The sequence below is a fragment of the Chelonoidis abingdonii genome, chromosome 4, assembly GCF_003597395.2.
Source record: "Chelonoidis abingdonii isolate Lonesome George chromosome 4, CheloAbing_2.0, whole genome shotgun sequence".
Classification (NCBI taxonomy): Eukaryota; Metazoa; Chordata; order Testudines; family Testudinidae; genus Chelonoidis; species Chelonoidis abingdonii.
In genome coordinates this window covers 106,529,256-106,541,664 of record NC_133772.1, presented here as the reverse complement: position 1 = coordinate 106,541,664, position 12,409 = coordinate 106,529,256, and the positions used below count along the sequence as shown (strand labels likewise).

The following is a 12,409-nucleotide window of genomic DNA, read 5'->3' as shown; positions in this document are numbered from 1 at the left end:
GAGAAAAATTGATTATTTAAATACTTACATTTTTGAGAGACAAAAAAAGTGAATTAATCTTTGACAGGTACTGTCTCAACTGGGTGGAAAGGGAACTCCACTGTATGTGCCTGATCCTGCTCAGAAGTTAATGGGATATTTACTAGGAGGAAGTCCTAGTAGCTTTACACTTAAAGAAGTGTTTACAAGCTACAGTTGTGCAAATTAGGGCTTCTGAATACCTAAAAGATTGTCATATTCCAAACTCATCTCGGGTTTAGATGTATTTAGTGTTGCTGCTATTGACTATTACTACTAGGTCTCACATTTAAATAGTGCCTTGCACCACAGCAAACTGACATATCAGAGAGAGGGGGCTCACCCAGCACTGGAGTGAAATACAGCAGCTGCCTTGCACGATAAGACGCTACAGCCTCCAGCTGCAACTCCAGGGGCTTTTAGGTAAGCACCATGCGAACTGTGATGTGGCCACGACAACCCTACCCTCTGCACACACAAAACCCCCCGCGGGATCTTCATGACTGCAAGCGGGTTGGAAGATGGCTTGTGCGCATCCCACGGCAAGGCGAACAGGGAAGGGGGACTGGCGGGGGAGCAGCCTAGTGGCGGGAGTAATAGCGCGCCCCCAGCTGCCCGGGGTGTATTATTGGCCCCGGAGAGAGGCCGTATGAGGCCGGGCTCACGAGAACAGGTGAAGGGGAAGCCCAGGGTGGGGAAAAGACGGCGAGGTCCCTACCGCTGGCTCCCAGGGAAGTACCTGGGGGAAGGGGCTTAGTCACCAAGTACTTTCCCTCGGGTGATTACAACAATGGGGGGGGAGGGGCAGGCTAGTCAGGGGATTCCTCCGCTGCGAGCCTAGCCTGTGCCTGTATGTAACGCCGCAGACAGGCACAGGCTGGTTAGGGCTTGGAAATTCCCAGCGGCGCGGCTCCGCCCCTTACAGAAATCCCCTCGGCAGAGGGCGTATATCCCGCGCCGCCGCCGGCCGCCGCTCTCACTCGGGTGCTGCCTGCCGCCGCTGCCGAGCCTGGGACTTGGGTCGCTTGCAAAGGAGCCGAGAGGGATTTAGCGCGGCGCGTCCTGTGCTAGCGGAGGCCGAGCCATGTTCCAGCCCAGCTACAGCCCGGCTGACCGCTGGGACTCAGCGATGGAGAACCGCGCCGAGCCGCCGAAGAAGGAGCGGCAGCTGGGCTTGCTGCAGGACGACCGGCACGACAGCGGGCTGGACTCCATGAAGGAGGAGGAGTATGAGCGGCTGGTGAAGGAGCTGACGGACATCAGGCTCCAGCCCCCGGAGGAGCGGGGGGCGCCGCACCAGCCGGCCGAGCCTTGGCAACAGCAAGTGACTGAGGACGGAGACACGTAAGTGTGTGTCCCGCGCCGGCTGTACGGGGGCGCCCGGGGCCTTACGAGGGGAACGCGCGGAGCTGTGGCCGAGGGGGCTGCGCTGAGACTCTCGCCGGCGGGCGCGCGGGGCTGGTGCAGCACAGGTCGGTGTCCGGGGCTGGCCGCCCGCCAGCCCGGCCGGAGGGGGAAGTACAGAGTTTGCTCGCAGGGCGGGGCCGGCGCCCGGCTGGGCGGAGGGGGAAGGTGCGGTGGAAAGTCCCTGGCCCACTGCCAGGAACACTCAGCTCATAACAACCCCGCGGAAAACACCAGGCAGCTGCCTCCGAAAACCCCGGGCTTGCGAAAGCCGCCTGCTGCCTGTGCACGTGACTGCCGGGGCATTGCCCGGGCTGGCTGCTGGGGCCCTGGCCTGATGTGACACCCCCCCCTCAACTCATTGTTCTCGGACCGACTTTGAGGGGTTGTTTTTTCTGTTCCCTCTTGTAGATTTCTCCACTTGGCAATTATTCACGAAGAAAAGGCCTGGAGCGTGGAAGTCATTCGCCAGGCAACTGCCAATCCTACCTTCCTGAACTTTCAGAATAACCTAAACCAGGTACTTTAAACCATCTGCCTTCCAGCCCAAACAAGCCAGGCGGCCCCGACCCCCTTGGGGACTTCATTAACTTTCTAAAACAAACTTTTACACTGACAGATATTTAATCAACTCGTATATGACACCCCCCCCAAAAAAAAAAAAAAAAGAAAAACCCCATAAGATTGCCCAGGACAAACTTGTGTTTGTGTACAGCCAATATTCTCCTTGACAATGGCATTTTAAAGCACGATTGCTTTAAAATATATTATGGTGGGTTCCGCTCATCCATTGTTTGTCATATAAAAGATGTCTTTTATTTATATCTCCCTCTGCTATCAAGAGAGCCTTAAATCAGTCACTCCCAGGCTAAAAGGGAACTCAGTTGATTCTTGAATACAGTGTTCCTGGTGAGCACGAAATATTAAGCAAATTCTTATGTTATTTTTAAGAAGTTGAGCTAGAATCACCAAGTGGCTGAAGGACTCTGTGCTCCGATGCTGTCTCTAACGTATTTCCTGTTTGTAATGTACTTTACAATAGTTTTGTTTTTCTTTTTCTTTTTCTTTTTTTTATTGTAGACACCACTTCATCTGGCAGTAATCACAGATCAGGCTGAAATTGCTGAGATTCTTCTCAAGGCCGGATGTGACCCAGAGATCAGAGACTTCCGAGGAAATACACCACTTCATATTGCCTGTGAGCAGGGCTCTGTCAGAGCTGTCAGCATCCTCACTCAGTACTGCCAGCAGCACCACCTAGACTCAGTCCTACGGTCTCCCAACTACAATGGTATGCATAAATATAATTCTTAGCATCTAGTGTTTCTGTCACACAGATCTCAGAGAGCTTTATAAAGGTGGATAAGCATTATGATTCCCATTTTACAGATGGGGAGGTTGAGGCCTAGCAATAAAGTGATTTCAGGGAAACCACACTGCAATCAGGGCTGGAGCTAGGAATAAGTTCCAGCCCTCCTACCTGCCAGTGCTTCACTATGGCTCTCACACTCTTCAACTTTATCCTCTGGTTTTTAGATAGCACTGTTTAGCTATTTATTTGGGTTTTTTTTAATTGTAGACATTTTTACATTTTTCTGTTTCTTTTTTGTTAAAACAAGTTCCAGTCTAACACTGGGTGGAAAAAGACATAGCATCTAAGAAATAAAGATGCCTTTTAATTTATCTGAACATCCGTGCACAATATAAAGTTCACATAGGACAATTTACGTTCAGTTTGGATAATGGTGATTATATTTCAAACCGAATATATGATGATAGTGTGTTAGTGTTTAGACTAAAGTGACTGATAATGCATTAAAATAGGAGTACTTAATTTTTACTTGTGTTCTTGTTTTACAGGACACACGTGTCTCCATTTGGCATCTATTCATGGATATCTAGCTATAGTAGAATATTTGCTGTCCTTGGGAGCAGATGTCAATGCTCAGGTGTGTATTTGAAGCTCTTTGTTTATCCAAACATGATGGTGCTGGAGTAGGAATGTACAGTTTTGGTAATGCCAAGCCTAACTATCCTGATATTAAATGAACTTTTATTTTTATTAACCAGGAGCCTTGTAATGGCAGAACTGCCCTCCACTTAGCTGTAGACCTGCAGAATTCAGAACTGGTGTCGCTTCTGGTAAAACATGGGGCTGATGTGAACAAAGTGACCTACCAGGGCTATTCTCCATACCAGCTCACATGGGGAAGAGACAGCTTCAGCATACAGGAACAGCTGAAGCACTTAACCACGGCTGACCTACAAATGCTACCAGAAAGTGAGGATGAGGAGAGCTGTGAATCAGAATCAGAATTCACAGAGGATGAAGTAAGTAGTTATTTTCACCCTTTTATAAGGAAGGACTAAATTTTACCCTTATGTGCATCTACATGGCTCCCATTAAAGTTGTCGGGGAAACATGCACACAACTCTTAGGTTCAGAGGGTAGCCATGTTAGTCTGGATCTGTAAAAGCAGCAAAGACACAAAAGCTCATGCTTCAAAACGTCTGTTAGTCTATAAGGTGCCATAGGATTCTTTGCAACTCTTAGGTTGTGTTTTTTTTCCTGATGCTTTGATGGCCTATTAACTGTATTACGTATAATTCATCTGCAAAGGCAAAGTAAACTAAAAAATTTAAATAGCAGGCATTTTCAGTATAGTACAGGACCTAAGCATTGGACACCCAGAGCTAATCTATAACATTTATTTACAAAATCAAAGTGTAAATTAGACAACCTTTCCTCTTACTCTGGGCCAATTTTTTGCACGTGTTAATCAAGCAAATCCTCTCCCAACCCCCATGATTTCAAAGAGAAATTTGTTCATTTAAGGAACATGAAATCTAGCACTCTATTCTTTGTTATCAGGATTTTATTGAATGAGCATTAAAAATGCAAATATAAAAGTACACAAGTGGCATATACAAATATATAAGGGAAAGAAGGTTGCTAAAACTAGTGTCACACTATGTGCCTCTCTCTCCAGAGTTTTCTGTTGGAGATAGCTAGTGTATCTACCACATTTGTGACATAAAGTTTTGGTTTGTTTTCTTCTAAAATATATATTTCTCCACATGACTTACAATTTTTTTCCTCTTAAGAATCTATATTATCATTTATTATTGAATACTTCTAGAGTTCATTTCAGATCCTGCTTGCCTTAACTCTTGTGAGCAGTGTTATTGAAGTCAAGGCAAGCAGAATTTGGCCTGAGATTCTCCAAGGTGAACTCTGAGTCCTACTTGTACAACTCTGCATTAACCTATATATATATTTTTTTTTTCCTTCTAGATAATGTATGATGACTGTGTTATTGGAGGACGACAGCTGGCATTCTGAAGAAGAGGTTTCTCTTGAAGGACATGACTATATGTATAGGAAGCTGACATATTTTCTTTAAAAAAGTGATAAAATGTGAAAAAAATGTTGAAGTACTACACTGCACACCATGGACTACACCATTATAACAGCAAGTTTCACATTCTGACCCATACTTTTACTAATGGGAGTTGGATGTGTAACGTCAATAGAAATCTGTGTTTATTTGTGCCAGTTATGGATTAACTGGTTGTCAAAATGTATGAACAGTATGAGGACAACAGGACTACTGGATCCACCTGAATATTCGTTTTGGGTACAAGAATGTATCTGAGAGATGACTAGTGTGTTTTTCTGTGGAGTTGCTTCCCCATATGTAGCTGGACAGGTTCACACAAGTATCCTCTCTGCTGGAAGAAATTGCATAGATTTCTGTTGGGCTGATTGTAATCGCTCCTAATGACTGACCTCAGCTGCTCTTTGTATTGAAGAGAAATTGAAATGAAAGAATTACATCTTGGTTTTTATGGGAAAGGTAGCAATAATGTTAACTCTCTGCATTGGAAACAGTGTATTTCCCTGTTTGTGATATGATTTGCTAAATTTTAGCAGTTGTATATATTGTATATTTTGTTTATAATTATTTTGATACCTGAGATGTATATTTATTAAAAAAAAATGTCAAGTCCTTGGTTTGTCATTGGACTGATTCACATTCCTGTCTTTTAGAGGAGAGTTGGCACACTGACCCATCTCTCTCTCTCTCATCTGCAGCTGTGAGGAAGAAAGTTTATTCAGACCTAACACCACAGTTGTTAATGCAGTGAATCTCTGCTGGACAAGAGCCTTGAGTTAACTTTCTTTCTGGGAACCACATTTCTACTATCTTCAGTTCCTCTCCCTACCTTAAAATCTGATAGTAAATATTTTTCCTCTCCCACAAGAATAGAGACATCTGCTCCAGAGCCAGCACCAAATCCGCTGCATAAATTGTCAGCAGGTGTGTAGGGTGTAGCCCTAATACAGGAGTTCTCAAACTGGGAGCCCTGACCCTTCAAAGGGTTGCAAGGTTATTACATGGGGGGGTTTGCGAGCCGTCAGCATCCACCCCAAACCCCACTTTGTTTCCAGCAGTTATAATGGTGTTAAATATATAAGAAGTGTTCTTAATTTATAAGGGGGTGTGTTGCACTCAGAGGCTTGCTATGTGAAAAGCGGTCACTAGTACAAAAGTTTTGAGAGCCACTGCCCTAATACATCATTTTCTCCAGTCCCCCTTCATGTATGAGTTCCCTAGAGGCCTGACCTGCATTCTTTCTATGTCCACCAGGCAAACAGTTAATTAAGGTTATTGTAGGCCAGCTAAGAATGTATTTATAAATATAATAGTTTCTTACATGACATGTATCCCAAGGGCTTCACAAGTTAGATATGTGCAGTCTCATCACTGAAATACTGTGTGAGTGCGGTTAGAAAGCAGCAGCCATGAGTACTACCTGCACCCAGCCCTCTGGACAACAGTGTGGGCTGGGGAATTTTGGCCCAGGATGCCAGAGCAGAGCATTGCTTTGGAAAATGGCTCTGTAATGTGTGTTTCAAGGTCTCAGCCAATAGACCTGTGCATAATGAACTATCGGGCACTTGATTTACTTCAGGAGGTTGAAGGGCTAAGCCAGCCCAGCCAGGGTTTGTGGGAATAACAATCATAGAGTGCAAAAGAATGACATTGATGCTATATGCTGGTGGTTCAGGGATGTGGGAGGCCCAGAGGCCAGTCCTGCTGCTGAGGAATAGCTAATTGTTTATAGACAGTGGAACAGCTTTACAGGATAGCAACTGGAAGACCTGGGTTCAAGTCCCTGCTCCCCATTAAGCTGACTGAGTGTTTGAACCCATGTTTGCCTATCAGCAGCTTTATGCACCTAATATTTTTTAAAATCTGGGCCTTAGTCATGTCCTGGAAGCCGGCAACTAATTTTACAACTACTTATAGATCTGGTTTCCTTCTCACAGAAGAGTCAGACAGTTCAGACTACGAAACACAGAGACGCACTCCCCCTGACCGCCTTGAGATGGGATTGTCTGGAGCCCTTGTGCATTCACATTACATTCTGCCCTAATCCTCAGATCCCTGTGGCCCCCTCAATGGCATGGCTAAGCGCCCACAGCATCTCACAGTGGTGTCACAGCAGAAAAAGGAAACCCGTGTAAAAGAGTGGCAGCTAAATCAGCAGTACTTTGCACAGGCTTGTCCAGTAGATTTAGAGTGAGGCTAATTCTATGGAGTGCAGCTAACCCTCCCTCATCCTGTCCCCCTCCAGTCTATGAATCCATATGCCTGCAGAGTTTTCATGGTGGGGGCTTCTGCAGGGTTAGAGAGAGCATGCGCTGCCTTCTTTCATCCCTGTGTCATGGCCCATCCCTGTATCCCTAAGCCATGATCCACAGCAGGTTTTGGTTCTTATCAATTCATAGAGGGAAAGAGGAGTAAGTGGGTCTCATCCACTCTGAGAGTTCCTCAGCCTGTTCTCTTCAGCATCTGCAGAGGCAAAAATCATCTTGCCAAATTCTCCTCTGCAAACAGCTCTTGGCTTAGAGGATGGTAGCCTGCTTTAACTTAAGTCAATGACATAGAGGGTCCCTCCCCACCTCCAACATGCCCACTCCTTCCCAACAAGAGTCTGCTCTGCTACCTTTATGCCAGCAAGGGGTTCCCCTCTTACCTGGGGAATTCTCTGCTGGCCACTTACAGCCAGAAGCCAGCCCCTTTGCACCACCTGAGAGGCACAAAGGAGCTGGATTTTACTGGCAAATCTGGACCATTAACTTTAAGAGGGGACCTGCACCTCCATTCTCTTCTTGGTGGGCTTGATGGAACAAGAACTGTTGTACGACATGCCCCTGGTCCAGTGGCTGCTTTTCCTGGAGAAGACTGGCTCAAAGGGCTAGGCTCTTGCTGATTTGCATTGGATCCAAAGGTCAGTGTGGAAATGATTACATGGAAATTGTCATCCTGAGTCAGTAGTTTTTCTCTTCCACCCTTTTTTCCCTAACTTGTCCAAGGTGCACACTTCAAAACTTCCTGTTGGCAGAAAAGGTCATTACTGAGCATCAAGTCTGAGGAAAGGTTGAAAAATTGACAGTGACACACCCAAGGTACAATCCAGACTAGTGAGTAGCTGTGTCCACCTGCCTTTTACGCTACTTTGCTGCTGTAGCTTCCAGGCTGGACTGCTCATAAACAGCCTGCAGCGCAGTGACACTGGAATGCTTTTTATAGTGGGAGTGCTGAAAGCCAGCAAAACTATTCCGAAACTTTTTACGTCGTGCTCCCCCAACCCCCAGCTGAGGCCAGGAGCAGGGCCGTGACTCCAGGAAGAGGGGCCATGGACAGGGATAAGGGGGTCAAGGTTGGGGGCAGGTGCGGGGCCAGTAGTGGAGCCCCGCATGCGGGGCCAGCAGCCAGGATCTCCCTCCCCCGTGTGTTGCCATGAGCAGGGCCAGCAGCGGGGACCCTTTGGCACAGGGCCAGCAGCAGTGATGCATGACCCTATGTGCCTGGCCAGGAGCATGGCCAGCAGCCAGGACCTCGCACACAGCCTGGAGTGGGGCTGGCAGCCAGAACCCCACATAAAATGTGGAGATGCTGCAGCACTCCCCTGCACTCTTAGTTTTCATGCCTATGCTGCAGCATGTAAGTCCCTCTCAGCTATATCTGTGTGCTGCAGGCAGCCAGTCATGTATTGGGTCTTACTAGCCTTTTTTATACTGCAGGGTGACCCCAACACACTCCCATTTTTAGATTTTCCCCTCAGAAATGTATATCCTGTATTGCCCAGCCCTCTCCTGCCAATACAAATTTATATAAACGCCGTCATTTAATTAATAGACATGACATACACGTCTAGTTACCCCAAATAGAGTTTCCCAGACATGTCAATTCAACACACTGGATTGAAATAAAACAAGTTTATTAACTACAGAGCAAGATTTTAAATGAGTACAAGGAATGAGGCATGAAAGCCAGAAATGGTTACAAGTAAAATAAAGGTAAAATGCAACTAGTGCCGAACTTAAACTATGTTAAATTCAAACCAAGGGTTTTCTCATGCTTTAGTAGATTACGCCAGACTCTCAGATCAGGGTCCCTTCCCCGCGTTCAACACCGCTGCTTATGCCCTTTTAGTACCATGGATGCAGTGGGCAGAAAGAGAGGGGTGCCTCCCCTTTCTTTTTATAGTCCTCTCCCCCATTTCAGCAGCATCTCCAGCTGGAAGCCTGATAACAGGCAGTCTGTGTGGACAGGAACCCCATGCAGTTTCTTTGCTAAAATGTTGATTTTTCACCCAAGCCCACTTTCCTGCCAAAGAATGGCACCAGTTAGGTGCTAATGGCTCATTAGCCTTGTCTACACCTGGCAGAGGTGCCTGCGTGCCCTTTGTCTCTGAGAAACTGGTTTGGCCACTCCCTAGACTTGGAACATGTGTAGTAACAACTTTACATATTGCCACACTTATTTTACCAGGACAATAGTGACCAGAAAATTATGAGTGTTCAGATAATACCTCACAAGGCATTCTCTGTAAAAGATTATTAAAATAGTGTGCAAGGGGTGAATATGGGGGTACAGTCCATCTCACACACACTTGGTCATGAGATTCACTGATGGCCTTTGGGTCCAATCTCTTGTGTATCCAAAATTTCCAGTGAATACAATGGAAGATTCAGGTTCTCAAAGAATGCAGAATCAGGCCTGTTATCATAAATTTAAAAAGCAAAATCCACTGGAATGATACAGCATTGTCAGTGGGCAAGTGAACTACACAGCTTTGGTGAAATATAAATACAAACTCACATGCCCTCCCCCCTCCCCTGCAGGCCTTGCACAGGAAAGTATCCCCATGACTTGCAATTTTTTCTTGATTCCAACATAATGGACTATAACAAAAAAGTTGATTTGTTCCTTCAACCTCTCTCCACCTCAGTTTCTCCATTTATAAAATGTGGATAAAAATGCTTTGTAGCCATCTGAAATCTACAGCTGGAAAGCATGCTACAGATGCTCAGATACCAGTGATAGGCATGCTATAAAAAAAAACTACATAGATACAACATAATTGCAAAGTATAATTATTACAAGGGCAAATGAAAAGAATGTAAAAGGACAATTCAGAAAAACTACAGTGGTACCATGCTATTCAGGAAGTAATGATATATTCCATGCTGCAGAGTTGAACATGTGAACAAATATAATTTATCTATCAATGAGATAGTATTTCCTTGTAATAAATGTGCAAATGAAATTACTTCACCACATAAGGAAGTTATGCCACTAAACAAATCACTGCTAAGTTAAAAAAGCATTTGTTAATTTCTTATTTCTCCAAAGCAACATCAAAGCACTTAATCTAATGTGAAAAAATCACATTAAACAAATGTATTTACTAACTGAGATGAGGCATGTATATGTCTTTTTGTAAGGACTTGTCTGCACTTGAAATTTGTTCTGGGCTAACCTGAGTTATTTTACATTAAAGTGACTTGTATTAAAAAAAAAAAAAAAACCTAATTATTTTTGCTGCAAATCATCTGCCATTTTAACACACATTCTTAAACCCACTTTGGGAGTGTGTTTGCCGAGATGTGGGATGACTTTACGTGTAACAAAGTCAGCGTGGATGCATCCCAATCCCAAAAAAACTGTTGTGTATGGGCCAAGTCCTTTCCTGATATACTCACATTGCTTTGTTGGAGCGCCCTGCACCTGAGCATCGTATGCTGCTCCAGGAGCACCCTGATTGCTGTCACCTCCCCATTTAAATGTTGGCACACAGCAGGTGCTGTCCTTTATGACTCCAGCTCACAGGGAGTTCACATACTGTGTCACATCCTCTTGATTATTGTTAAGTCATGCCTCATACTTCTGCATAGACCCATGCTGAGATCCTGGGCTTCACTGCCCGCTACTATGAGGCGAATGTACAGGCCTACCTGAATGGCAGTCACTTAGCACAGGTCTCTAAGCAGGTATCACAACAAGTGCAGAACAGGGCACACAAATGGTACCAAGCCAGTGCTGCAATACGGCAAAGGAGATCTGTGTGGGCTATAAGAATTTTAAGGACAACAGGACAGATGAAGGAACACGCATGGTCTCCAGCTACCGTGTTTGCTGGAGATCCCGCCACTCAACCACTAAATTGTGTGGACTCACTGACTGATCCTGAAATCCAGATGCTCACCTGACTCCAGGGCAGACACAGATGTGGAAACCCAGGACCTATCTGAATCACAGCCGGAGGATCAACCTGAAATCCAAACTGGGGAGGAGACCACATCCAGTAAGAATTGTACAATATATTACAGTACAACTATACAGTGGGATATAAACAACTTAGTTTCAGGTATTATCACAGTATTGCCATGTTGGTCTACCCTCTCTCTGCCTCCTGGTCTACTAACCGCACCACTAGTTGCTCAAAATGGTGGCCATGCCAGAGAATGTACCAATGCGCCACTCCGCCTTTATGCTTACTGCTCTCTTTTCTGCCCACTTGACCCACTATCATCTGCACCAGCCCTGAGGGTACCACCTGGGCAAACGGTAGCACAACATCTCTTCCTGGTTTGCCCATTGCCTTTTTTTTTATCAGAATCCTTCTCTATTTGGGGGGACACAGTTGAGGGTAACAGCCTCCAAAGTAAGAACACCCTTGCACCAGTTCACAGGCAATGAGTAACCTGCCTCTGCTGCACTCTCTAGCTAGCCATATTCCCCGAACACCAGAGGCCATCTGGCATCTGTTAGCCCTTTTCCCAAGTTGCCACAACAACCACAGCCACACTCCTCTACCACAGGCCCAGGGGTTCTAGACAACTGGGGAAGATGATGACACAAACGCAGTAGCTGAGGATAATGGAGAGGCAAACACCTCTCCTGATCTTGAAAGCCCAAATTTGTCTGCACACAACTGGTTTAACTTTAAATGGCTTTTAGCTTTGCACAGCATTATGCATGTTCAAGAACACTTTACTGCTTTAAACATTGAACTGGGTGTGTCCATTGTTATTTATTAAAAAAGTCTTTATATTCATGATTTGAGTCCTGTACAATTGTTTGAAATGCCCAGCTTCACTGTCATAAAATCCACACATGCACTATTCTAAAAGCCACACAATAAGTATGTTAAGTATCAGAGGGATAGCCGTGTTAGTCTGGATCTGTACAAGCAGCAAAGAGTCCTGTGGCACCTTATAGACTAACAGACGTATTGGAGCATGAGCTTTCATGGGTGAATACCGACTTCGTCAGAGGCATGGTATGGCATTAAGTATGTTAAAATCCTTCCACTTATACATACGAAGATACATGCAGTCATCATGATTACAGACTTATGTGAAAGTTCACAAATGGCCTCTGGACTCAAAGAAAGAGCACAGTGCAGCCCTGACTCTGTGCCCCTGAGTAGTTCCAGCATTTTGTACACCTGTCCTCTCTAGCTGTTCAAAATGTTCAGCAAGTCTGCTCACCTCTGTCTCCTACCCTTCAGCCAGGCTGTCTCTCTTGCTCTCACAAATGTGCAAAACACAGCAAGTGATTATCATAAGAGGCAGATAGCTCTCAACAGCCTCCAGCCTCAGCCTTCTCCATCTACCTTTCAATCT

General features: G+C 45.4%; 1 protein-coding gene across 1 annotated transcript; it reads left to right on the top strand.

Annotated features, from left to right (window-relative positions):
- Positions 1 to 381: 381 nt before the first annotated feature.
- NFKBIA (NFKB inhibitor alpha) lies at positions 382 to 5,432 on the top strand. Its single transcript, XM_032762832.2, has 6 exons — positions 382 to 1,362; positions 1,834 to 1,942; positions 2,503 to 2,713; positions 3,283 to 3,371; positions 3,493 to 3,753; positions 4,718 to 5,432. The coding sequence occupies exons 1-6, from the start codon at positions 1,103 to 1,105 to the stop codon at positions 4,763 to 4,765; spliced, it is 978 nt and encodes a 325-aa protein (XP_032618723.1). The 5' UTR covers positions 382 to 1,102; the 3' UTR covers positions 4,766 to 5,432.
- Positions 5,433 to 12,409: the final 6,977 nt, after the last annotated feature.